The 26,232-nt window shown below is 49.0% G+C and overlaps 1 protein-coding gene across 1 annotated transcript in view; it reads left to right on the forward strand.

Moving 5' to 3' along the window:
- Positions 1 to 1,218: 1,218 nt before the first annotated feature.
- The window catches only part of FHOD1 (formin homology 2 domain containing 1), a 37,894-nt gene continuing 12,880 nt past the window's right edge, over positions 1,219 to 26,232 (forward strand). Inside the window, exons 1-10 of the mRNA XM_027846838.1 lie at positions 1,219 to 1,428; positions 15,772 to 15,878; positions 17,732 to 17,796; positions 18,287 to 18,354; positions 18,438 to 18,543; positions 19,159 to 19,253; positions 25,064 to 25,175; positions 25,286 to 25,380; positions 25,547 to 25,690; positions 25,781 to 25,974. Of these exons, the coding sequence (XP_027702639.1) occupies positions 1,231 to 1,428; positions 15,772 to 15,878; positions 17,732 to 17,796; positions 18,287 to 18,354; positions 18,438 to 18,543; positions 19,159 to 19,253; positions 25,064 to 25,175; positions 25,286 to 25,380; positions 25,547 to 25,690; positions 25,781 to 25,974 (1,184 nt within the window). The 5' untranslated portion in view covers positions 1,219 to 1,230. The remainder of the gene's footprint in view (positions 1,429 to 15,771; positions 15,879 to 17,731; positions 17,797 to 18,286; positions 18,355 to 18,437; positions 18,544 to 19,158; positions 19,254 to 25,063; positions 25,176 to 25,285; positions 25,381 to 25,546; positions 25,691 to 25,780; positions 25,975 to 26,232) is intronic.

Consider the following 26,232-nt stretch of genomic DNA (forward strand, 5'->3'; position numbering starts at 1 on the left):
CATTCATTGCCTTTAAGTTAAAATACAAATTTGTATGTTTGGCATTTAAAGCCCCCTTACAGTCTGGCTCCAGACTATCTTTTTGGGTTGATTATACCTTGTTTCCCCTTAAGCACTCTATAATTCAGCCAAACGGGCTTTCTTGCTGCACCCCCAACACAACAATGCATGCCTTCCTTTTCCACCTCTGTGTCTTGGAATCTCTAGTTTCTTTCTCAACTTACCTCTTTCAAGATTCTCAGGTATTAGTACCTCCCCAGTACTGTTCATTTAAATATAGACAGACAGACAGACAGACAGACAGACAGACACACACACACACACACACACACACACACACACACACAGTGCAAGCAGCTAAGTAGCACTGTGCATAGGCACCGGGACTGGAGTCGGTACAAATTCAGCCTCAGACACTTACTAGTTGTGTGAACCTGGGCAAGTCACTTCACCCTGTTTGCCTCAGTTTCCTCATCTGTAAAATAAGCTGGAGAAGGAAATAGCAAACCAGTCCAGTATCTTTGCCAAGAAAATCCCAGAAGGTGATCACGAAGTCATACACGACTGAACAACAATATATGCATATACATATGCATCTGTGTATGTGTGTATGTATATTATATATATATATACACATCATATTTATCTGTGAGCACGCGGTCTTCCCCAATAGAATATAAACTCCTTGAGGGCGCGCACTCATACACACACATACACACACACACACACACACTCCACACGATTGAGAGGAACCTACCCCACTCCACCCATTGCAGAGGCAGAATTAGTCCCCTTCCCCCTCCCCCCGAAACTGAGGAGAACGATCCTCAACCCTATCCTTAGACAGAGGAAGAAAATGCCCCGTCCCATCCACGCAGACTGCGGAGAAACAGCCAATCCCAGAGCTCGCTGGAGAGATCATTGTTCCCATATCCCGCCCCCCACCCCACCCCCGCTTAGCTAGCTAACGGATCTTTCGAGTAGTGAGACCTCGGGTCTCTGATTGGCTAACTTTTAGCTCCGCCCCTCGCCTCTGATCGTGGCCGCGGCGTTCCGGGACTTGGCCTCCTCGCCCCGCCCCTATCGGCCCCGCCCCCTTTCTCGCCCCGCCTCTTTCCCCCTCAGCTCTGTGCTGTCCTTCCAGCCCCGGCTGCTGAGTCGATACGCCGCCTCGGGCCCGAAGGGAGGCGGCCGAGCCGAGCCGAGCCGATCGAGCTGGCGGCGGGGGCCATGGCGGGTGGGGATGGCCGGGAGGACAGCGAGGCGGCGGCGGTAACGGTGAGGGTGCAGTATTTAGAGGACGCGGACCCCTTCGCCTGCGCCAACTTCCCGGAGCCCCGCCGGGCCCCCACCTGCACCCTGGACGGGACACTGCCGCTGGGTGCCCAGATCCCCGCTCTGCACCGGCTACTGTCGGCACCGCTCAAGGTGAGTCCGGGCCAGGGAGGGTTCGGGGCTGGGGCTGCCCCCCCTCCCAGGAGCACCGTCGGGGGTGGGGCTAGGGGGACAAAAATTGCCCCTCCGGCTGGGGACCCCAGAGTCCCCTCAAAAGTTTGGGAATGGACCTAGTGCACCTGTGCTCCAGGTGAGTGAGGTCTGGGGGCGGGGCCAAGGGGAGGGGAGGGACTGAGTTAGAACACACTTTTCCGGCGGGGTTGCTTCTCCTACCAAAAAGGTGCGACTAGATGGGTACTGGGGGGCTTGAGTGTGCCAAGTAGACCCCGGGAAACTGAACAGAGGGAGAACCCCACGATCCCAGGATTTTAGAGCTAGATGAGACCTCAGCATTGAGTCCAACCCAATCGTTTTAAAGTTGAAAAAACCGTCGCAAGGGGGTGACTTAGTGCCCAAGGTCACCCAGGTACTAAGTAGCAAAAAACTGGATACATGATGAAATGGCTACAGTGCTGGCCTTGGAGTCAGGAAGACCTAGGTTCAAATCTCGTCTCTGACATTTGGCTGGATGACCAGAGACAAATCACTTCAACTGTGAGCCTCCATGGACTGTCTTGTTTGGATTTATGTGCCTAACATTGTGCCTGGCATGTAGTAAGAGCTTCATAAATGCTCTAGCCTTGTAGCGCTTTCCTCACTCTGTGCTTGTAAGGCTAAAATGAGATTATATGTAAAGCAGTTTGCAAACCTCAAAGCATTATGTAAATGGAAGCGATTATTATCATTATTATTATTTTGACTCCAAATCCTGTGCTTTGGCTGGTACTACGCGCAGCCCCCAGGAATTTGGCGGTAGCTTGCTCCACTCTGTGGAAGGTCTTAGCTAGTCCTCCCAGCCCTGCAGTTAGCTGGGAGGGCCAGGATGGAGACCCGGGCAGAACTGTGCCGGGAAGGGAAAAACAGGCCCTGGGCTTTCCTGAGGGGGCGGACCTGCCTGGGAGTCCCAGGCCGAGCAGGACCAAGAGTGGGGGATTTCCCCCAGGAAGGATGACAGGATCGAAATGCTGGGGATCGTGGAACTGAGCGAAGGGTGGAAAAGACCTGATGAGTCACCTTCTCCCTACCCCGCCCCCCCCCCCCCCCCCGCACCTTTGGCGGGGAGCTCCGAGTTCCCTCCCTGCCTGCCCTGGGTGGGTTGGGGGGAGGGGCGGGGCGCGCTCGGGCTAATTTTAAATGCCTGGAGTGATGGAGTTTGCTGAGCAACGCGGCAGGAGCTGAGGCAGGCACGGGAAAGGGACTTTTCCAGATGTCCCAGTCCCTGCTTCCCTTCCCCTGCCCCTCGAGCCCCGGGTGAGCTGCCCCCAGCCGGCCTTGTGGTTCTCTGTTTACGGCTCAGGAATGCCTGGTGCTCCGGCCAGGAGACCAAGCCCAAGCAGCTTTTATCAGGACCTGGACAGTGGCTTGGCTATGCCCCCAACCCCCCTCCTTCTCCGCTGGGCGTGGGCCCCCCATCCCCCTCACCCCGGGCAGTAAAGGAGGAGGCGGCTGCATTTCCCCCTCCGCCCCTTAGCTGGGATGGGGGGAGGCTGGGTCGGCCAAGGCCTCCTGCGCAGCAGCATTGCACAAACTTGCCCCCGACCCCGGGGTCTCCCCTGGAATGTGCCTCCAGGCGCTAGCCTGCATTCCTACTGGGCTCAGAGCCTGCCGGCCCCCAGTGAGGGGGAGGGGGAGAGAGAGGGCGATGGTCCTTTGGAAAGGAGAAGGGAGCTGGCCCAATAATGGGCTAAGGGAACCTCCGGCCTGCCAGGTTCAAGAGGGGAAACTGAGGTTGGGAATGAGAGAAGATAGAGCAGGAGCACTGCAGGGAATCCCAGAGACTGCACCTCATTCATAGCTAGACTTCTCTTCCCAGGAGAGCCCCCAACTCCTAGTGAAGGGAATTGGTTAACATGACAACTCCCCAACCTGTACATAGTGGTATGAGGTCCTGGCCTTTCCTAGAAAGACCAGTCTATTGGCATCAAAATCTGTTTCACTTGCTAGCTGTGTGGCCTTGGACAATTTACTTAACTTCTAAGGGCCTCAGTTTTCCCATCTGTAAAATGAGGGAATTGACTAAATGATCTTGGATTCTTCCAGCTTTACCTATAAGCCCTATGGAAGGAGCAAGCTATGATCCCTGCTCTGCATGAGAACATGCAGTTTTCTCTCAAATTCAATATTTATTCCGATTTTCCTGGGAATAGAGTCCCAAGATTCCCCCCCCCCCCCCAGGATTGGTGTTGCCAAGCCACATTGTCCTAGCTGGAAGAGATGCAAAGTGTAGATAAGAACTGGGCCCTGCCCTTATGGAGAACAGTTTAGTAAAGGCGGTAAAATACATAGTATCACATAATAAGTACATTAGGGGCAAACCCAGGTATTTTGTGAGGTCTTTTGGTATACTAGGAAGATAGGCGGCAGTTTCTCACTCTCTGGACTTCCAGAATCCCTAATGCTAGAGGTGAGACTGGAGCAGCTGGGGGTGGGGGCTGGGGGGTGGTGGTGGAGGGACATTCTTCACTTAACTAGAATATGAACTGCAGGCAAAACCAGCCTTCTGTCTGTCCATCCCAAATGGGCCAGTCTCATTCAATCCAACAAGCAATTATTAAGTTACTGTGTATTGGGCACTAGAGATACAAAGACATAGCCGGTATTACCTTCAAGGAATTTATATTCTACCAAGAGTGATAGGGTTAGACTTGAGGAAGAGGCTTCATCTTTCTGTGCAAGGAGAGTCCTGAAGTATAATGAGGAGGCTCTGGGATCAGAACTAGCTCCTAGGAGTTGGGATGGAAGAATAAACCATCCCTGTCCAGGGGGCAAATAGCCAGTCCCAGGTAGCCACCTTCTCTTCCTGATGAAGCTTTCTTCCCAGGGAGCTTTGCTGGTTAGCTGACCTGCCCATCCCTCTCCTCTGATACCCAGTGTGTGATAGCACAGTTCCCCCAGTGTCCCCACTGTGCAGCTCTTGCCCTGTAGCAGGGCGTGGAAGAAAAGGATCTGAGCATCCCCCCCCCCAACTCCCCCCCCACACCGCAGCTCATAGAGACAAAGCACTGAATTGGAGTCAGAGGACCTGAGTTGAAATCTCAGCTTGATGCTCTCTGTCTTTCTGACCTGGAACAAGACATTTCTTCTCTCTGGCCCTCAGTTGCTGCCTAGGTCAAAGGAAGAGCTTAGATCAGATGATAGCTAAGGACCCTTCCTGGTCGAAGTTCCAGTTCTGGGCATTCACTTTATCCCTCTACCGGCTGCAATAGAATGGGCCCCTGGTGAATGGAACTTGAATGGAGCTCTCCAGAAGGATAGGGCCACCATGAGGCAATGGCTTGATTTTGCAATCTAGACAAAGTGGGTGTGGGCAGCTCTGACATATGCCTGTCTAGGCAGCTGGGGCACCTCAGGGCCACCTAAAGAACTCGATGAGGTTTCAGAGGCCTTAGAGGTAAAAAGGCCTTTAGAGATCTTCTAGCTCAATGCAGTCCCCATACATTCATTTTACAGATGGGAAAACTGAGGCTTACAGAGATCAATTTTGTTAAAGTCAGGGAGCATCCCCAAATTCCTCCCCTCCTCCCATACTTTAAGCCAGAGTCTGCCTAGCCCTAAGCTCTTTAAAATGCTAGGGACAATAGACCCTGAGGATTTATTTCAAACTCAAACCCCACCCCAGTTCCCCAGCCTCCCTTCATCGATGCCCCTGGGAAGCCCAGTACTAAGTGTGGCTGGGTTACCATAGTGACAAGCACAGGAGGCTGGCTCCCTGTGGCTGGCATCTCTGCCAGGAATGGTCAGATGCACTAAGACATTCCCATCCCAAATATAAACCATGACCACAGCCCCGGAATAGAAGTCCAGAGGAAAAGTAGGACTGAAAACAGGCCCCCATGGTAGGGCTTGGTTTGCAGAAGGGACAATTGAGGGGGGAGTTGCTATAAGACCCCTAGACTTGGTGTTCTTTCTACAGCTGGGTTGTCTCTCCTTCCAAGAGGGACTCTTCTAGGAGTGACCAGAGGAGAAGTGGAGGCACAGGGCATGGTTTAGGATAATCCAACTGTGTAGTGACCCAAATCCTGGAGCCCTAACTCAGGGCTGTTTATCATTGGCAAGGCTGAGAAGATGGAATTATTCCTGTCTGGTGTCAAGGGACCCAGCTTAGCATGGGACAGAGTTGGTGCCTTGGGACCTACTTGGCCATGTGACCTTAAACTTGACTACCCTAAAAGAAACCTATGGCAAAGACCGGGCTCCTGCAGGCCCCCACCCAATCCCTGGCTGTGGGCCAGCAACTTACTTCCTAGAGCCTCCTCTGGGGGAAGGTACTTGTGGGGGGCTGGACACTCCCCTTCCTTGGGGGTACTGAGCTTCCTCATGGGCCTGCTGAGTCCTCACTGACTTCCTCCCCTGTCTGGGAGGAAGCTGCAGGGCCACAGCCTCTGACTCATCTCCTACTCAGAGGGTATCTGCTTCCCAGGCCAGTCCTGATACCCTGGGCTAGAGCTTGGCCAGTAGAGTGGAGGCATGCTACCTGGGGGCATCAAGAGTGAGCTTCCTGGGGAATCTCGGAAAAGACACTGCTCGATCTGGAGTCAGAAACTTCATGCTCAAATTTTGACCGCTTTTTGCTGTCTATGGAACTCTGGGCCAGTCACTTCCCTTCTCTACTTACTTTTTCATCTCCAAATGCTGTGACCAATTATTTTCTCCCATGTGCTGGGATTTTTCCCTTTTCTTCCACGCCCTGCTCTTTATCCCACCTTAGCACTAGCTGAATAATGGACCAGACCCATGGGTCTGGATCCTATACCGTCCAGACTCACCCACTCCTCAGAGCTGGAAGAGGAATCAGAGCAATGGCTGCAGAATGCCGGGGGGGCATGGAGCTATGGCCTCAGTACCCAGGAAGTGAGCTGTCATTATACCAGCCACTCACCCTTGCTGCTCACTGCCCTTTGCCCTCTCCACAGCGGTAGGAGGTGGCTTGGACACAGATGTCTCAGGAGGCCCAGGCCTTGGTATATTAGAAGGTGGCAATGACTTCTACTTGGGTGGTTCCACATCTCCCAGCTGGGGTGTGGTCCCTGTATTGGCACAGATGAGAGGCCAGAAGGCTTTCAGCCCAAGGACCTTTCCCCTCCCACCAGCAGGACCAGCCATGAAGTTTTATGTCCTTTTAACAAAGTCATAACTGGAAACTGTGAGCTGTATGGCTGAGATCAGAGCGCAGAGGGACCAGGATGGGACAGGTTCTCTCTAGAACAGTTTTGTGACTCTGTGGTCTGCTTGCTCTGGCCTCAGTTTCCCCACTTATAGCAGGAAAACAACCATTGGAGGGAGGGATAGAGAAGAATCTTAGTGTGAAATGGTATGAAGAGCCAGCCCAATGCTATGAAACGAGCCTTGGATTTCAGGTCAGAGAACCCAGGTTAGGTCTCAATTTTGCTACCTTCTTACCTGTGTGAGGACTATGGGGCAGAGTTACATGTGAGCCCAAGGGAGAAATAGGAGCTGTATTAGGAAACTGGAGCAGGGGAAGCAACAGGGTGTGGTGGAAAGAGCATTTGCTTTGAAATCAGGGGACTTTATGACTTTGGGCAAGTTACTTAATCTCTGGGCCTCAGTTTTCCCATCTGTAAAATATGAGACTGGGCTAGGTGATCTCCCTAAGGCCTCTTCCAATTGTGACATTCTATGACCTATGATCTAGGCTGGAGAGGTGGGGTGTATCCATCAGTGAGCTACAGTGGAGGCCCGGGCTGGGGGGGGGGGGGGGGTATATGTGAGCATGGGATGACCAGGAACAGATGAGAACTCATTTCCATAAGTCACATCTCAGCGAAGCTAGTAGTGAATCAGAGCAGGAGCAGCCTTCAGACCAGGGAGGGAGGAGAGTGTATTATCTAGTTATGACTCACTCCCTCCCTCTTCTCTCTGCCCCAAGCTGCTTTTTCCCACAGAAGGGTTTGGGGGAGGGTTGAGTAGCCCATTCTATCAGCTCTCCTGGCCCCTGTGGGCCTCTCCATTCCTCTTTACACAGTCTCTCTTAGGTCTAAGGGCCTGGTTTCAATGCCTCAGGGAAGCCCTGGCTGATATGGTGCTGCGCTTTTTATGGGGGGTGGAGTGGTGGGGAGTAGACTCTGTTATATAGTCTGTTACTTTCTACTGAGTCTTGATTGGGCCCTTACTGGGAGACCAGGAAAGTACATACCTTTCACTGCTATCTCATTTGATTGTCACAACCACCCTGGGAGGGAGGGACTAGCCTTTGCTGCTACCTTGTTTCCCTAGTCGAAGGACAGCCCTGCCAAATCTCTGTCTCTTACTTCAGTGTATGTCTTTTCCCGTCTCCCTCTGGCTTATTCTGTGCCCCTGTACCTCAAACTCTCTGTGTGCCTTCTGAAACTGGGAGGACCAGTTTGGGGTTATTTACAGAGACCAGAGGACCTGCTTATCTGTAGGGGGCGTGGGGAAGGCCGGCTGGCCAGGTTGGGACAGCCCTAACCCTTGGTCCTTCTGCAGGAACCTGAAGTCTCAGAGACTTGCCTTGTCCCAATCCCTAACCACAGCTCTGCTGTTACCTCTTATGACATGTTAGACCACATCTCATTCCCAGTCAATCCATTTAGCCAGTCCTTCAGTGTTTACCCATCATTGTATAAGCATTACTTCATTAAGACTTCACCACAGTCCTATGGGGAAGGTAATAACAACTCCCTTTCCTACGGGCTCTAAAGTTTACGAAGGCTTTCCTCCTGACCACTCTTTGAAGTAATGTAGGTCTTGTTATTCCCACATCCCCGATGAGGTGAAGGGACTGGTAAGTATCCATAGCAGGATTGGAACCCAAAGGCCTTGGACGCCAAATCCAGAGCTCTTTTCATTCAATCTAGTGAGTGAAAGATCCTGGAAAGGACAGGTCTCTCTTTGGCCTCTGGGAGCTCTTTGTCACTATTAATGAAAAGTGTAAGTTCTGTTATCCCGAGGGTTTGAGCCCCTGTGGAAAAAAGGTAGATCATCTTAGCCCTGAGGCTCTTGTTATATGGCAATAATTAGCCAGTTGGGGATTAAGTGAGAAGCAGGGGTCAGAAAGGGAGGAAATCTCTGAAGGAAAGTGGGTGGAAGGCATTAGTGATGGTGGCTGGGAATAAAGGAGAGAAGGAAAGGAACGAATTTGACTACAGCTTAGTGATCCAGCCCGTAGAGCTCTGGGCTTAGAATCAAGATCAGGGTTAAAACCTTGCCTTGCTTGGACACTTACTGTAGCTGTGTGACCCTGGGCAAACTTCTGGGCCTCGGTTTCTTCATCCAGAAAAAAGGGGGTTAGATTTAATGACCTTTGAGTTCTCTTCCATTTCTAAGTCTATGACCCTATTCAACACCAGTATACTGTGTGCAGAGCCCAAGGTTATGCGCTGGAAGAGATGCAAAGATTATAGAAGATACCGTCTCCACCATGACGGAGCTTACCGTTTAGTAGGGAGCCATGATCTTTCCCCAATAACTTAACACAATAGGATACAGAGTGAATGCATCAGAGGTGGACAAAGTGCAGCATCGGGTCCTGGAAGGGAAGACCATTACTAACCTGGAAGATCAGTGAGAGCTTCACGGATGGAGGAGGGGTCACAGTTTGAGTTGGAAGACCTAGGAGAAGAAGGGCTAGCTATGGTGAAGGGGCAGGGTATTGTTGGAACCAACCTCTAAGCTCCAACTGACATCCCCCCCTCACTGGTCTAGAAATCTGCTAGTGGGGATCCTACGATGATGAGGTCCCTGAGTACATAAAACAACGGGGTAGAAGTATCAGGAGAAAAAGGGGCAGTCTGGCATGGCCCCAGGGTACAAAGAATGCAACCCAGAGCCTTGGCTCCTGGCCAAGTGACCCAGAATGGAGAGCAGGTGACCCCAGGAAGGGGCCCTGGGACTAGAGCGGAAATATCTCAGGCTAGAGGGGGCCAGGGTGTGGGGAACAGGCCCCATCCTGCTGTCCTGGAATCCGTACCATCCAGCTGTTTTCCTGGCCCTGACAGCACGCACATCAGCCAACTAGACCACAGGGTTGGCGATCCGAGGGAGGACCATTAAGGGGTGGGAATTTGTGTGGGAGCTCCAGGAGAAACTGACTATCCTGGTAAAGGGCAGGAGGAGTAGCGGCATATTGTTAATAATAGTAACAACGATAATAGCTAGCCGTTACAATTTTTATAACAGTTAGAAGTTTGCAGAGTACTTTCTAGATATTTTATAACAACCCCAGGAGGTAGATGCTATTATTATCCCCATTTTACAGATGAGGAAACTAAAATTAAGTGACTTGCCTAGGGTCACAGGATTTGAACTAGAGCTTATTCCAGATCTTAAGGCCTTTGGTCTCTTCCAATTCTGGATCCTATAATTAAGGGTCTGAGGCTAGCAAATACTTTTTTTAAGTGAACGAATGGGTATCTTGAGGTTCACTGGACTAGTCATTTCTCTTTAATTCCTCACTCCCAGTTTGAAGAACTCACTTGGCCCAGACAGAGATTGGTCCCTGGGAGGATCGGTCAGGCTGGAAAGGGGTAACATGGTGTAATAGACAGAACATTCTCCTTGGAGTCAGGAAGACCTAGGTTCAAATATTGGATCAGATACTTACTAGCTCTGTGACCAACCCTGATCAGGAAAATCACTTTAAACCCTCCAAACCTCAGTTTCATCATCTGTAAAATGGGGCTTATAACACCTTTGTAAACTTTTTCAAGCTATCTAAAAGTCAGCTGCTGCTGCTGCTCATGGTCACACAGGTACTAAGTGACAAAAAATCGGCTGTTTGAAGCAATTTCTTCTGGCTCCGGATCTAATTCCCTTCCCGTTGGAGTACGCGGAAATTCTGAAGCAAACTGGAAGGCAGCTTAGAAGTGAGGAAATTGAGACCCCTAGAGGGGTGTTGACCTCCCCAAGACCACCCAAGGAGCTTGTGTGACTAGAATTTAAATCTTTTCCACTATACCGATGATGAAGGCTAGAGGGGAATGGGGAGGGGAAGAGGTTAGGAGAAATGGGCCAGAGTAAGGACAGTGATACTCCTGTCCTCTGGGGCCTGTGTGACATTTGATGGCAGAGAGAACCCTGGCTGAGTTACCTTACTCTAGAACAAATTTGGGTTTGGACTTCTGTTCCCCAGGTAATGCAAAGAAGTTGAAGGATTTCCCATTTCATTTTGCAATTGTATATCGAAATTAAAATTTAGAAATGACCTAGCATTTATCTTATCTAATCTCCTCATTTTATAGATAAAGAAATTGGCCTGGAGTGTGGCTCAAGGCCACATAGGTTGTTAGAAGAAGAACCAGGATTTGAACCCAGGTCTTTGAATTTGAGAGATATTTTGAAGGTCTGGGAATTGGGATATTGTGATACTCTTTATGTATAGCCCTGGGTGGGAGGAAGGGAATTTGGTGTACTATGCTGAGTTTTGGGGGGAGATGGGGAGGGGGAGCCTCAGGACTGATCAGCATCAAGCGGAGTGGGGTACTTGTTCAGTCATTTCACTCATATCTGATTCTTCATGACCCCATTTTCTTGGCAAAGATTCCAGAGTGGTTTGCCATTTCCTTCTCCAGCTCATTTGACAGATGAGGAAACTGAGGCAAACAGGGTTAAGTGACTTGCCCTAGTATGTGTCTGAGGTTGGATTTGAACTCAGGTCTTTCTAACTCCAGGACCAGTACTCTATCCACTATGCCACCTAGCTGCCCAAGGGGTGGGATACAACCTACTATAAATGAGTTGCTGGAGAACTCAAGGGAGGGGTTGGGGGCAGATGGCTAAGATGCTGGGCAGCTGCTTTGTCTGAGGCATGGGATAACAATCAGCATCTGAGGGTTGCCCTCTTCAGGAGGAGGAAGAACACTTAAAGTTGCCCTGGATAGGAAATGCTCAATGCCCTTGCCATCTTCTACAGAATGTTAAAACTGGAAAGAACCTCAGAGATCCTCCAGATCCTTCTTTTGCAGAGGAGTGTGACTTGCCCAAGGTCATACTAGAGAAGCTCCTTCTGGTGTAGTGGAAAGAAGGCTGGGTGTGGTATCCAGAAACCTGAATTTGAATCCTGCTCTGACCTCTGGGCCTATCTCTGAGCCTCAGTGTTCTCATCTGTAAAATGAGGTGATCACAGAATCATAAAAGGTGGAGGGCACCTCAGAGGTCAGCCCCTTCATTTTACAAATGAGGAAACTGAGGCCCACGTGCCCAAGGAGGCTGAGGGAGTAAGTGGCAGGCAGGATTTGAACTGGGGTCTAGGGCTCGCTCCCTGTTATACCTGCTGCTTACCTCAAAGTATTGTGGTTAAGAAGTCACTTTGTAAATCTCAAGTACCAAAGAAATGTTGACTATTATTTATAATTCTGGTTAGTGGCAGGGCTGGGGCTTCAATTGAAACATGGAGTCTTAAAGGTGGAAGAAACCTCTAGAGCCATCAAATTCACCTCTCCTTGGAGGGAGAACTTCCCTGCCCCTTCCCCAACTACAGACTTCCCTTAGTTCTGCCCTCAGGCATCAAGCAGACCAAAGCTAATCCCACCTTGGAGTGTCAACCCTTCACATACTTGAAGACCAATGATATGCCCGCTGTGGACTCTTTAGGCTCTGCTGCCCACCAAAGAAGAGTCCAGGGCCTCAACTTCTCATCAAAGGATCATAAGATTTCAAGCTGCAAGAACCCTGAGAAATCATCTAATCCAACCTCTTCATTTTGCAGATGAGGCAGCTGAGGCCCAGAAAGGCTAAGTACCTTGCCCAAAGTCTCCACGGTTGCAGAGCTGGGCCTGAAATCCCCCTGTGTTTCTTCCTTTAATCCAGTGCACAGCCAAGGAGATAGCAGTCAGTCAAACTGACCCTAGGCAGGAAACAGCCCAATCCCTTACTTCCCTTCCCATTTGACTCTGTCCCTCTTCCTCCCCCCCCCCCACACCATATTTCCTTTGGGGATGGGAGTGGAAAGGGTCTCTGCCACTCTCTTGGGCCTGCTCCTAAAATAGCCCAAGAGAGAGGATGACTGTGCTCCTATTCCCTTCCCCTAAGAAGGGAGGGCTAGGAGCCAGGCAGGAAGTGGGACCAGGGCTCTGAGTGTTTGTCCCAAGTGGGGAGGGAGGTGTATTACCTCAGATAACCCCGTAGCCCCATGCTCTGGGGGGATGGACAGGGCTCCTTGTCCCTCCTCCAAAAGAGCATTCTATTTTACTGCTCCCATTGAAATAAGATAACCCCTCATATTCAGAGGAATACATACATATATACCATATGGTATATGCATATTATATATTACACATCATATGTGTATGTATATATGTTATATATCTATTACATATTACATAATGTATATATTACATTATATATGTGTTAAGGGTCACATATACTTACACGTCTGCATAGGAGATGTGTGTGTGTGTGTGTGTGTGTGTGTGTGTGTATTACCCACAGAATTTCAGGTGTAGAAGAGACCTCAGAGATAAACTAATCTATGAGGCCTGAAAAAGAGACTTTGACCAAGTCACTTCTCGTTTCTGGGCCTTGTTTTCCCCACCTGTCAAATGAGAGAATTGATTTGTAAGATCCCTTCCAGGCCTAAATTTTATGATCTCCTGATCACAAGATCTCAAGTAAGAAGCAGAGGCAGGATTTGAACTTGGGTTTCCTGACTAAATCTAATACCCATTTTTCTAGCACTTAGCAGTTTTCAAAGCTCTCTCATTTTTCTATTTCCATTGCACCCTCACAACAACCCTGTGACTACCCAGTAAGGTGTATGTAGTGGACAAAATTCTGGATCTGGAGTCCAGAAAACCTGGTTTCAAATCCCATCTCTGCCACATTATCTGTATGACCTTGGACAAGTAACTTAATATCCCTGGGCCTCAGTTTCCTCACCTGAAACATGAGATTAAACTAGAGGACATTTAAGGCCCCTTTCTAGCTCTAAATCTATACTCTAAGATTTGTTGAGACCTTACTATTATGGTAACCCATGCCTCAGAATTGGAAAGTCTCAGGTTTACCCTGGTAATATCTGAATGTGGCTCATTTGTAGCTTTCCCCAAAGGGCCCTCAGCTCCCAGGCAAGCATTGTTCTTCCAAGGCATGAAACATAGAATAAGTTTATCACATAACAAAGAATACAGGAAGGAGGCCTACCCTAGTCTTTAGATAGTCAAGAAAACATTTCCTTCTTGTGATCCCCACATCCTCCAAGGGCTTAGCTAGTCACTCTGAGTACCATCCTGGGGTTGAGGCTTCTTCTTACAGGAAAATAATTTAAAGTTGTGAGGAAGTCAAATAGCTGATGCTTTTGGCAAACTCTGCCTCCCCCAGGGTCCTATAGCATCATTCCACACTTATAACACAACCCTGGAAGTGAGGTTTCTCAAAGTGGGGAAAAAGTCAGAGTTAATAGACAGTTGATCTGCCTCACCTAGATCTTCACAGTCCATATGACTCACAGTACAGGTTAAGGGCACATTCTTCAATCATCAGGTTACTGGGCCTCCTTTTGGTCCTAAGGTCCTGGATTCCCTGCCCTCAGCATCTCTCTGTTGCCTCATAGCCACTGCCTCCAGATAAGGACTGTATTGCCTGTGTGGATCTGTTTTTAATAATAATAGTTAGTATTTACATAGCACTTTAAGGTTTGCCAAGAACTTATCTTAACTTAAGGCAAATGTTATCTCTCTTATCCTCACAACAACCCTGGGAGGCTGGTGCTATTATTGTCCCCACTTAAGCTAAGTGATTTGCCTAATGTCACACAGCTAACATTTTTCTAATGTGGGATTTGAACCCAAGGTCTTTCTGACTATTGTTCTTTATCCAGCCTACCACTCAGCTGCCTTGTGGGTTTTTTGGTCTGTTTTGCCCTGTCTTGGCCTGCCCTGAGTCTTGGAAACTCAGTTGCTTGACCACCCTACTCCAGCTCCTTTTTCTAGCCAGGTTTTCTTCATCAGGACAGTGTTTTACTGCTTTCAGAGTAAGATAGCTGGGGTGTTAGGGAGTCAGCAACCTCCCAGTGGGCCCTCTTGAGACTGGGGAAGAAGGAATACTCACCCCCACCTTTCTTCCGTTTCGCCTGTCATTCCCCTCCCCTACTTCTCCCCTGCTAGAGCTTAAGCCATGCAAGTTGAAGAAATAAGGAGGCAGAAAGGGGAGGAACCCAACTGCAGAAGAGGAGGAATCCTGGTTGAAGCTGGGGTCTGGCCCAAGAGTCTGTCCACAGCTAAGTGCCCTGTGGGCTGTGCTGCCCGGGAAACGGCTTGGGCTGTTCAGAGAGAGACTGAATCAGCTTGAGGTGCCACAGAGGGGTTGGATTAGGTGATCTCAGAAGTCCCCTCCAGGTCTGAGATCCTATGATGTACCTGGGTCCTGGTCTCTTTCTCATCCCCCTCCTAAACTGGAATAGGGGGATTAACTTCATTCAGCAGAATGGTGGAAGAATAAAAACAACAATAACTTATCTTTATTTAGCACTTTTGTCACAACAGCCCTATAGGTTAGGTAGTATGAAAATCAGACCCACTATACAGGTGAGGAGACTGAGGTTCAGACAAGTTAAATGATTCAGAATGACACTATTTTAAGTTAAAAGATCCCTAAAAAGTTATGGAACCCTGCCCCTCCCCCCTCATTTTACAGAGGAGTAAACTGAGGCCCACAGAGAAGAAATGATTTGTCATGTAGCTAATGTCAGTGTTTGAGGCAAGATTCATCCTTTTTAATCAAAAAGAGGAAGTGTGACTATCTATAGCAGAAAGAGCACTGAAGCTGGAGTTGGGATCCAGCTCTGGTGCTTGCTCTTGGGTCCTGGACAAGTCCCTCTCTGGGCTGAGGCCTCCTCATCTGTAAAATGGGTGCAAGCATTTATTAAGCAGTACTCTGTGTCAGGCACTGTGCTAGGCAGTGAGGATACAGAGACAAAAATGCTACCCTCAGGCAGCCCTCTCTACCTTCAGAGAGTTACATTGTATCAGGAGAAACAAATGTGTAGATATAAAAATATACAAAAATACATACAAAATAAATTTGTCCAGTGGGGTGGGAGATACCAGCCATTGGGGGTTCAGTCCAGGTGAGGCCTTGAGCTGAGTTCTGAAGCAGTGTGCACATTGCCTGCCTCACCAGGATAAGGATGGTGTTTTGTGAGCCATAAAACACCATATAAGCGTAAGTCGTTATTTACTGAGCTCCTGCCCTGTGTGTGAGCAGCACAGGGAGAGGGCCAAAGTCATCTGGGAGTTCCTACGTGAGGTACTGAGAGGGAAGAGGAAATAGTGTCTGAAAGCAGCCTTCTCTCTTAACTTCCAGCTTGAAGACTGTGCCCTGCAAGTATCCCCATCTGGATATTACCTGGACCTGGATCTGTCCCTGGAAGAGCAGCGTGACATGTTAGATGACTTCTATGAAGAGATTGGGTTGGTGTTAACCTCCACCCTAGGGTTGTGGGGGAGAAGGAGTGAGAGGCTCCAGAGGATATCAGTCCCATCTCAGCTATTTGTCACCTCCAAGATTCCCCATCTTTTCTCAGCCTCTTTCTTCTCCAGCCCCTACCCCAGACCCTTTCCTCTTTCTTCCCACCCCACTCAATCCCATCTTCCCCATTCTCTCTGCTCTTCCTTGGGTGAAACTTGGGGTATGAGCTCTGATCCCTAATCACTGTGAGTTCTGGGAAGGCGTTATTTAAGGCTTTGTCTCTCTCTCTCTCTATCTCTATCTCTCTGTCTCTCTGTCTCTCTCTCTGTCTCTCTCTGTCTCTCTCTCTCTCTCTCACACACACACACACACACACACACACCCCAAAGCCAGGCTAAGGTTTCATTAGCCTAGACCTCTGATCTCTCTCCCACCCCTGACCTGCTCCCTTGATCCCTCCTGAGGCCCAGGGAGGGCAGAGAACTGACCAGGGAGGGACTCATTCCTCTCCTCATTTACTGCCCTCCCCTAAGGAAACAGTAGTTAGCCACAAACACAAGTACACAGACAAAGAATAACAACATTTCATTAGTGCCTTGAGGTTCACAGGGCACTGAGGCAGTGAAAGTATTCCCGTTCCCATCTTACAGATGAAGAAACTAAGGCCCAGTGGTTAAATGATTTCCTCAGGGTCACACAGCTAGTAAATAAGAAACAAGGATTAAGGGGCAGCTAGGTGGCGCAGTGGATAAAGCACCGGCCCTGAATTCAGAGGACCTGAGTTCAAATGTGGCCTCAGACCAAACACTTGACACTTACTAGCAAGTCACTTAACCCCAATTGCCTAAAAACAAAAACAAAAAAAAGAAAAGAAACAAGAATTAGAAGAGCCTGTTAAGTTACCTTGTCCAAACCTCTTCTTTTTACAGAAGAAGAAACAGGCCCAGAGAAAAGTGATTAGCCCATGGATCACCTAGCAAGCTAATGATAGAACTAGAAATAACATTCAGGGCTCCTGACTCCCCTGATTCTACAAGACACACTAGGGTCTGAGAAGCCCTCCCTACTTTGTCTTCAGAGAGACTTGGGCTAGGGGGGAAGGGCCTTATTCATTCCTACAGGGATCCTCTTCACACCCCCCCCCCCCCCACTACCTGGAAACTGCTCTGAGTCCCAGCCATTTCTCAACGGGCTGGCACTCCTCTTTGCCCACCCCCACCCCTCTTCTTGACATTCTGGCCATATGGGTGGATGGAGGGGGAAGGGGAGAAAGAAACTAGGCAGAGGGAACTAGGTTGTCCCCACTGCTCTTCCCCAAGAACCCCTTGAGTCCATACTGAGCCCTAGGGAGGACCCAGCCTATCCAGGCGAGAGTTGATGTGCTGGGACCCCTGCTAGGGGAGAGAACAGGTAATGGAATGCCTGGTATACGTGTGTTTGCCCAAACCCTCCAACTTCTCTGCTCTTAAGGGGCCCTTGTCTGTCAGCACCATCCCTCCCCCAGGACTAGGGACAGAAGGAGAGAGACAGAGACAGAGACAGAGACAGAGAGGGAGAGAGAGTTGAATTGGACTTCTTCTTCCTGGGGTTTTGGCTGGAATGTGGAAGTCCTTGTATAAGAATGTCAGGACTGAGATTAGTTAGGCAGGGCCAGGACAAGTGGTAATGTCTGTGGTACAGTGAAAAGGACTGGATATTTCTGAGGTCCTAGCTCTCGTTCACACTCTGGTCATTATTTACTAGCTGTGTGACCCCAGGGAAGTCACGAAACCTTTCTGGGCCTCAGCTTCCCCATCTATAAAATGAGGTTGGCCCAAGTGTCCCTTCCGGTTCTAAATCTGTGCTCTCCACCTAGCAAAGGGAGGAAACCCACCCTCATTCTGCGTACCCAGCTGTCCATCCGCGTCCATGCCATCCTAGGTGAGTCCCTGCCCTCACCCCCCAGCCGCTCCCGTCACAATTCTCCAGGGCTCTTCTCCATTTCCTGGGAAGGAGGGAGTGGGGAGCCTGAGCCAGGCAGATAAGAGGCAGGATGTGCCTGTGTGGGCCATCCCCAGCTACAGCTCTGTCCTTCCTCAGGACATAGCTGACCTACGAGTTGGGGGTAGGGAGTCACTCCAGGAATTGAGAGAGAGTGAAGACAGCAGGCCTTGGGGAGGGTGGGAGGGTGGATGCAGGGATGGGGGAGTTGCCCCGGGAGCTGTGTAAGGGTGAATTTGTGGTCAACTTACTGTGTAGCCAAGATAGAGGTGGGAGGGTGTGAGCCTGAATAACTATTCCAGGTTCACTGTGTACTCTTGAGAGGGGAAGGGAAGGTCTGTGCCTGACATCCTGTCCTCCTGGGTGGGAGTGGGGCCCGAGGCTGTACCCGAGTGAGCTGAGCCCTACTTACCACGTTTGTCCTCTGCAGAGAAGCTATATAGATCCAGCGGCCCTGAGCTACGACGCTCACTCTTCTCCCTGAAGCAGATCTTCCAGGTGAGGGGATCACTGGGAGGCCAGCCTGGGAGGGAGCACCTGGAGGTGCTCCCCGCTGAGCTCCTTCCCCACTGCCTCTGTAGGAAGACAAGGACCTGGTACCGGAGTTTGTGCACTCAGAGGGCCTAAGCTGTCTGATCCGAGTGGGGGCCGCTGCGGACCATAACTACCAGAGCTATATTCTCCGAGGTTGGTCTAGGCCTGAGCTGGCCCTTTCTGTCCTTCCTGCCCCTCTCCCACCATGGCCTCATTCCAGGGGTGGTGCTGTCTCCCACCCAGCCCCCATCGCTTTGATTTTTAAAGCCCTTTGTAACCTGGCCCCTTCCTCTCTTCCTAGTCTTACACGTTACTCTCCAGAGACACTGACCTCCTCACTCTTCTTCACACACATTACTTATCTCCCAACTCTAGACCTTTGCATAGACTGTATACCATGCATGCAATACTTTCCCTTCTACTCTCTGCCTCCTGGCATCCTTTAAGACTCGGTTCGAATCCCACCTTCTGCAAGAGGCCGTTTCCTGGTTCCCTCTGCACACCACACCTGTCCCCATGCCTTCCTTCTGGTGATAGTATACCATCAATTTACCCTGTGTGTACCATAGATGTACATAACTGTTTGCAGGTTATCTCTCCCATTAGACTCCTTGAGGGCAGGAACCCTGTTTTTGCCTTTCTTTGTGTCTCTGGTGCTTAGCACGGTGCCTGGCACATAGGAAATGCTTAATAAATACTTGTTGATGGCTGGCTGGCTGGGGCTCTGGCCCTTGTCATGCTGACGCCAGCCCCCCATCCCTCCTCCAGCCCTGGGCCAGGTGATGCTCTTCGTGGATGGGATGCTGGGTATGGTGGAACACAGTGAAACTGTGCAGTGGCTCTACACCCTCTGTGCCAGCATGGTGAGTAAACCTGCCCTTTCTCACTTCTCTGCTTTTGGAGGCTGCCAGCACTGAACGATGTAAGTAACTACAGTGTAGTTAAAGGGCTGGGGGGTGGGGAGGCGAGGTGATGAGGGATATCAGGAACTTCAGGTTCTAATTCGGCTTCTGGCACTAACTCTGTGACCTTGAACAACTCATTCCCCTCCAAAACCCCACTCTGCCTCAGTTTCCTCATTTGTAAAATCAATCAGCAAACATTTAAGCACTCATTATATGCCAAGCACTGTGCTAAGTTCTAGGTATGCAAATACAAACAAAAAAGAAAAAAAGTCTCTCCCCTCCGGAAACTTACGTTCTGGTGGAGGAAGACGATACGTTAAAGGGAGGAAGGAAGAAATACTGAAAGGGAATCATGAAAGGCCCCTGGCTTGCTTCTTCTTGGGACCTCCACCTCTTGTATCCAACGTGCTTCCCTTCACTCTAGCTGATCGATGCCATCTGGTTTGGAAGTGTCCAGTGCTAACAAGACGAGGGTTCTCCAGCATCACATCCGTCCGTACCACTCCCTCTGAGAATGGCCCAAGTGCCCTGCTCCTCCCAGACGTCCACAACCACATCCATGAACATCACTGATTTGGGAGGTGGGAGGGTCCAAGCAGTCAGGAGAACAGGGGGCCATTCCTTCCTCTTCAATCATCCCCCCCCCAAAAAAGAGAAGGGTCCTCATAAGGCAGACCTCCAGTTCAGGCCCTTTCCAGCTGCAATATCCAATGTTCTCTATGGAATTCTAAGGACTCTCCCAACTCCAACATGCTATGTTCAGTTCAAGGCAATGAAGAAACTGTAAAATTTGACACTTTGCCCTCAAGGGACTTGTTATGTGTATTCCAATCATTTGTGTAAAAGGTAGAATGTAGTAGAAGAAAAGGAGAAAACTAAGCAAAGTGCTCTAAAAATCTCTAGAGTAAAGGGAAAGCACTTTGAGCTGGGGGAATGGAGGAAGCCTTCCTGATGGAAGAGGTGACGTCCGACCAAGCCTCAGAGCAAGAGAAGGGATCCAGCAGGCAGAGATGAGGAGGAAATGCCTTCTAGGCAGGAGAGTTGTGCGTAGATGTACAAAGGTGATTGAGGACCGGACAAGATCAAGGACCAGCTGGTGGCCCAATATGATTGGTACAAGGAGTGTGTGAAAGAGAATTGTATGAAATAAGGCTGGGATGGTTAATTGGGTCGGAGTTGTCAGGCTAACGAGCTTACATTTTATTCTGAAGAGAATCCACTGAAGAGGAGGGACGTGGTCATACTTATAGATCAGGAAAGTTATTTTGGTTGTTGGGTGGAGGATTGCCTGCCAAGAGGGGAGGCTGAGACAGGGAGACCAGTGTAATCCAGGACTAATCCAGGAGACAGCTGATGAGGGCCTGATCTAGGATGACGGGGCAAGTGAGTACAGAGAAGGAGACACACTTGAGACATGTGGAATTAGATAGTGTTTGTGACTGCTGGCCACCCCTTCCTCCTGGCTGTTCTTTCTTACCTTGGCCTCTGGGACCCTTTTCTCCTCAGATTCTTATCTGTCACACCACTCCTTCTTGGCCTCCCATGCTAGTTTTCGGGGCCCCTTCCAATCCCCTAATCTCAGGTATCCACCCAGGCTCTGGCCTTCTTCCTCTTCTCTCCTCCATCCAGCTTCTCTCCACTAGTGATCTCATCTGTTCTCACTGATTCTCATCTCTGCCCAGATGACTCCCAAATCTACATATCCACGCCAAATCTCTCTTGAGCCCCAGGCCTGCAGATCCCAATGGTGTGCTGGACATTCCCAGCTGCAGGTCTGCGTAGCACCCTAAGCACGACCACAATGGAATTCATCCTATTTACCCCTAAGCCTGCCTCTCCTTCCAATTTCCCTGTGTGGACTGAGGACACCATCATCTTCTCAGTCACCTGCACTCAAGGCCTTGACATCATCCTTGATTCTTTCCTCTCCTCTCCCAATCAATTACCAAGTCTTAGTGATTTTACCTCCACATCTGTCAAATCTGTTTCCTTCTCTCCACTTATATTGCCAACTCTAAGTGTTAAAGGAAGTCAGTCACTGTCGAACACTTATAGTGCTAAGGGCTCAGTTAAGATGAATAACCTGGGTGGCAGCTAGGTGGAGCAGTGGATAGAGCACCAGCCCTGAAGTCAGGAGGACCTGAGTTCAAATCCGGCCTCAGACCAAACACTTCACACTTACTAGCTGTGTGACCCTGGGCAAGTCACTTAACCCCAAATGCCTAAAAAGTTTAAAAAAAAAAAAGATGAATAACCTGAATTTGTAGTGGACCTTGTCAGTACTGTCTTCTAGCATCCTCCAGCAGTATTTAAGTAGGTCCTGGCTGGTGTCAACAGCAGACACAAACTGACTGTAACTTTTGCATGTGAATTTTTAAAATCTCCCTCAGCATGAAACATAAATGCAAAAATGATCCATTTTAATAAATATTTGAGGTCAGGGGTGGTGAACCTGTGGCCTCAAGGCCACATGTGGCTCTCTAGGTCCTTAAGTGTGGCTCTTTGACTGAACAATTTGTTTGGTGAAGTTTGGATTCAGTCAAAGGGCCACACTTGAGGGCCTCAAGGCCACGTCTCACCACTGTTTTAGGTATTTAAATTTTTAAAAAAAAATTGTTATTCAGTCATTTCAATTGTGTCTGAATCTTCGTGACCCCATTTGGGGTTTTCTTGGCAAAGATAATGGAGTGATTTGCCATTTCCTTCTCCAGCTCATTAAGAAACGGAGGGGAGGCAAACAAGGTTAAATGGCTAAGAAGTGTCTGAGTCTGGGTTTGAACTCAGAAAGACGAGTCTTTCTATCCACTGTGCCACATAGCTGCCTGATATCAAAAACATAGTTTAGGAATAAATAGAAAAGGTAGATGATAGATGGTGGTAGGGACCTAGGATTGAGGATTAATAGTCCATGAAGAACAGAGAAGAAGGGAGATGGGGAATTCAAGGGTGGAAGACAGTGAGCCTTATTGAGCTGGCTAACTGTAAGTGAAAAGTGTGAAGGAAGGAAAATGAATCCAGAAGAGAAGCCTGGGAATACAGAGAAAGATGGTGGGACTGAAGGTTGTAGGTAAAAGCATGAGTCCAGGAGGAGTGAGCCAGAGAGGTTAGGGTCAGAGGGAAATTTCAGGGTTCAAAATCTTGGGAGGTACAACAGTTTCAGATGCTGGTGACCTTTCTGCTACATTCGACCATGTTGAGCACCCTCTTCTGAATACTTTTCCCTTGGATTTCCTTCCGTTGCTCCTCCTGGTTCTTTCCTTACCTGTCTAATTACCCCTCAGTCTTCTTTGTTAGTTCATTGGCCAGATCATGCACCCTAAATGTGGATGTTCCCCAAGACTCTGTCCTAGACCCCCTACTCTTTTGTCTTGGTGACCTCATCCTCTCCCACGGGTTTGGTTATCATTTTTATGCGAATGACTCCTGGATCTACTTCTTCAGCCCCAGTCTCTCTCCTACGTGTCAGTCCAGCATCAACGACTGCCCCTTAGACATTTCAAACCAGGTGTCCCAGAAACATCTCAAACCCAATGTGTCCAAAACAGAACTCATTCTTTTTCCCCCTAAACCTACCCCTCTTCCATACTTCCTTATTTCTGCTGAAGACACCATTGTTTTTCCAGTCTTTGAGCTTTATAACCTTACCTTGATCCCATATTTTTCACTTTCCCTTATCTCATATATCCAATCATTGACAAATCTGGTTGTTAGGCCTTCCATAGCATCTTTCATCTGACCCCTTCTCTCCACTCACACACAGCCACCACCTTAGTTCAGGCCCTCTTCGCCTCTCACCTAGATGGTCCCTGTCTCAAGTCTTTCCCTACTTCAATCCATCCTTCAGACTGCTGCCAAAATGATTTTCCTTAATGGCAAGTCTGACCCCTATTCAATAAGCTCCCATGACTTCCCTTTGCTTCTAGAATCAAATATAATAAATTTCTCTGCTTGGCATTTAAGGACCTTCACAACCTGCTCCCAAACTCTCTTTCCAGCCCCATTGTACAATATTCCCCACTCCTGCATTCTTCAGTCCAGCCAAAGGGATTTTCTCGCTGTTCCTCACATGGAACACTTCATGTCTTGCCCTCTTGCCTTTACACTGGCTCTGCCCTATGCCTGGCATGCCCTTCCTCTTCACCTCCAGCTCCTTCAAGACACTGCCTTCTACCCAAAGCCTTTTCTGATCCCACCAAACTACTTTTGTGCCCATTCTCTTGATGTTGCATCCATTCTTCTACCTGCCCTTGTCTCCTGTGTTAGAACCCCTTCTATTCCCACCTTAGCCCAGTGGCTTCACAAATGCTTGGAGAACAGAGTTTTTTGCAGAGACTATCACCAGGCACCTTCTCGGTGCATCACTTAATTCACATTACATGACCTAGTAGAATCATTCTGGAGGACCAGTGATCTCACAACACACCATACTTCGGAATCTTTCTTCTGGGTGACATGGGAACCAGCTTTCTGAAAGAATATTTATACCTTTTTTAACGAAAAAAGAATTCACACCTTAACAAGACACTACCAGCACTAAGTTTACAGATTATGAAAACACTTCACAGTTTCATGTAGCTGAATAGCATTTGTCTCTTTGCTGCGATTTCACAAGACAGATTAATAAATGTAATAGTGATATAGATGTCACTTTCCTGGCACCAAAAAAACAAAAACAGAAACAAAAAAACATCAAATGCTTGGAGAATGATGCCAACCATACTTCTCGAGGACTGGTGATGAAACAGGCTGCTCACTTCCTCTTGGAGAGGGGAGTGCAGACTGAGACATATTTTTATGGAGATAGCCAATGCAGGAATTTGTTTACCTGACTATAAGTATTTATAACAGGGGTTTTGTTTTTCTTGCTTCCAATTGGGGATGGAGGAGGGAGTGGGGAGAAAATTTGGAACTGAAAATAAAATTAAGCTTTAAAAAGTGGATAGAGTTGCAGACTTGGAGTCAGGAGGACCTGAGTTCAAATCCCACCTCAGACACTTGACAATTACTAGCTGTGTGACCCTAGGCAAGTCACTTAACCCCGATTGCCTCCCCACTCCCCCCCAAAAAAAATTTCTAATAGCAAAAGAAAAAAATGCTTGTTGGTTTGACTTATGTGTAGAGATTTTTATTTTTATTTTTATTTATTGTATTTGTAGCCTTAGTACTTACCAGAGGGTCTTGGCACATAGCCGGTGCTTAGTAAATCCTTGTTGATCGATTGGTTGATTAATCTGAGGTCTGACTACTCCAATGAGTGACAGAGGTGAAATGGAGATAGATAACAAGAGTTGTTCTAAGGTCCCTTCTAACTCTGACTGGTTTAGATTCTGAAAAAGAAAACATGGCACTATCCTAACTACCATCTCAGTGATGTCACAACACTGATATTCTCTTTCCTGTCCTTGGGTGAAGAACAGAAGAATTTCTCCATATACTTGACCTCTTAGAGACATCCCTCAAGGGACATACCCCTAGAGAGAAAGCCTCATTCCAGAGAAGGACATCTCCCTTCCCAGGCTTCTCTTATAAAACATTCCCTGCCTTCATCCTCTGCTTCTATATGAGAAGCCCCTTTAGTCCCCAAAGCAGGCCTGAGATCCCCTTTCCCCTAACCCCCTCCTTAAGGGGTGCTACCAGGAAACCATGTGACCCTACTCACTAGACACCTGCTCAGTCTTGCCTGAGCTCCTCGTTCCCATGACTCCCTGACTAAGAGATGCTACCATAAATAATATGACTTTACTTACTGGACACCTCCTTCTCCCCAGTCTCGCCTGGTGGTGAAGACATCCCTGAAGCTTCTTCTGGTATTTGTGGAATATGCAGAAACTAATGCCCGGCTCTTCATCCATGCTGTCAACACTGTTGCCAATGCCACTGGTCAGATACCCTTCCCTCTCTCCTTTTTCCCCTCCTTGCTGCTGCCCCCATGCCCTCGTTTTGTGCCCTCTCTGCCTTCTCACGTACCTCTCTTCTCCCCTATTCCATAGGTGCCTACCCATGGGCCACCTTTGTGTCCATCCTGGAAGAGAAGAACGGAGCTGACCCAGAGCTGCTGGTGTTCACCATGACCCTGATCAACAAGGTGCCTGAGGGTGGGGGAAGAGCAGAGGTACTCATGGCCCTTAGGGTCCCCCCCTTCCATACACATCCATGTGCCAGCACACAACCCATAGTGGCCACATTTTCAGGTCTCAAAACCCTTTATGGTAGCTGAGGGCCCAGTCTCACCTTCAGTATGGTGCTCACAGATGCTGGCAGCTCTTCCTGACCAGGACTCATTCTATGATGTCACCGATGCATTGGAGCAACAGGGCATGGAGGGCATTGTGCAGAAGCACCTGGGAAGCCCAGGCACAGACGCTGACCTCAGGGCGCAGCTTGTCCTCTATGAGGTAAGGATCCCAGAACTGGAGTGTCAGGGGGTCAAGGGCATCAAAATTCCCAGGTTTCCTTCCTCACTTCTGCCTCTTCTCTTTCTCCAGAGTGCCCTGCGACTAGAAGATGGTGAAGAAGAGGGGGTACCAGGTGGGCGGCGGGAGCGCAGGAAGCCAGCATCAGAGGAGGGAAAGAGGAGCCGCCGTTCCCTGGAGGGGGCAGGGTCTGGCATCAGCTCCCCTGCTAGGGCAAGCTGCCCGATCCTGCCCCCCTCCAAGCCTCCTGCGGATGCTCACCCTCGGTAAGTTAGAGTCATTGTCAGTCAGTAAGCATTAATAAGGTGTATTAAGTGCGTACTACATGCCAAGCACTCCATGTCTCAGTGTGCCTGGAATACTCTCCCTCTGTACCTCCACTTACTAGCTTCTGTGGCTTCCTTTAAGTCCAAACTAAAATCTCCATTTTCTACAAGAAGCCTTATTCTAGTGCCTTCCCTCTCTTAATTATTTCCTATTTAGCTTGTATTTAACGTGTTTGTGCCTATTTTGTTTGCTTGTTT

The sequence above is a fragment of the Vombatus ursinus genome, unplaced genomic scaffold, assembly GCF_900497805.2.
Source record: "Vombatus ursinus unplaced genomic scaffold, bare-nosed wombat genome assembly UNPS02005286.1, whole genome shotgun sequence".
Taxonomy (NCBI): domain Eukaryota; kingdom Metazoa; phylum Chordata; class Mammalia; order Diprotodontia; family Vombatidae; genus Vombatus; species Vombatus ursinus.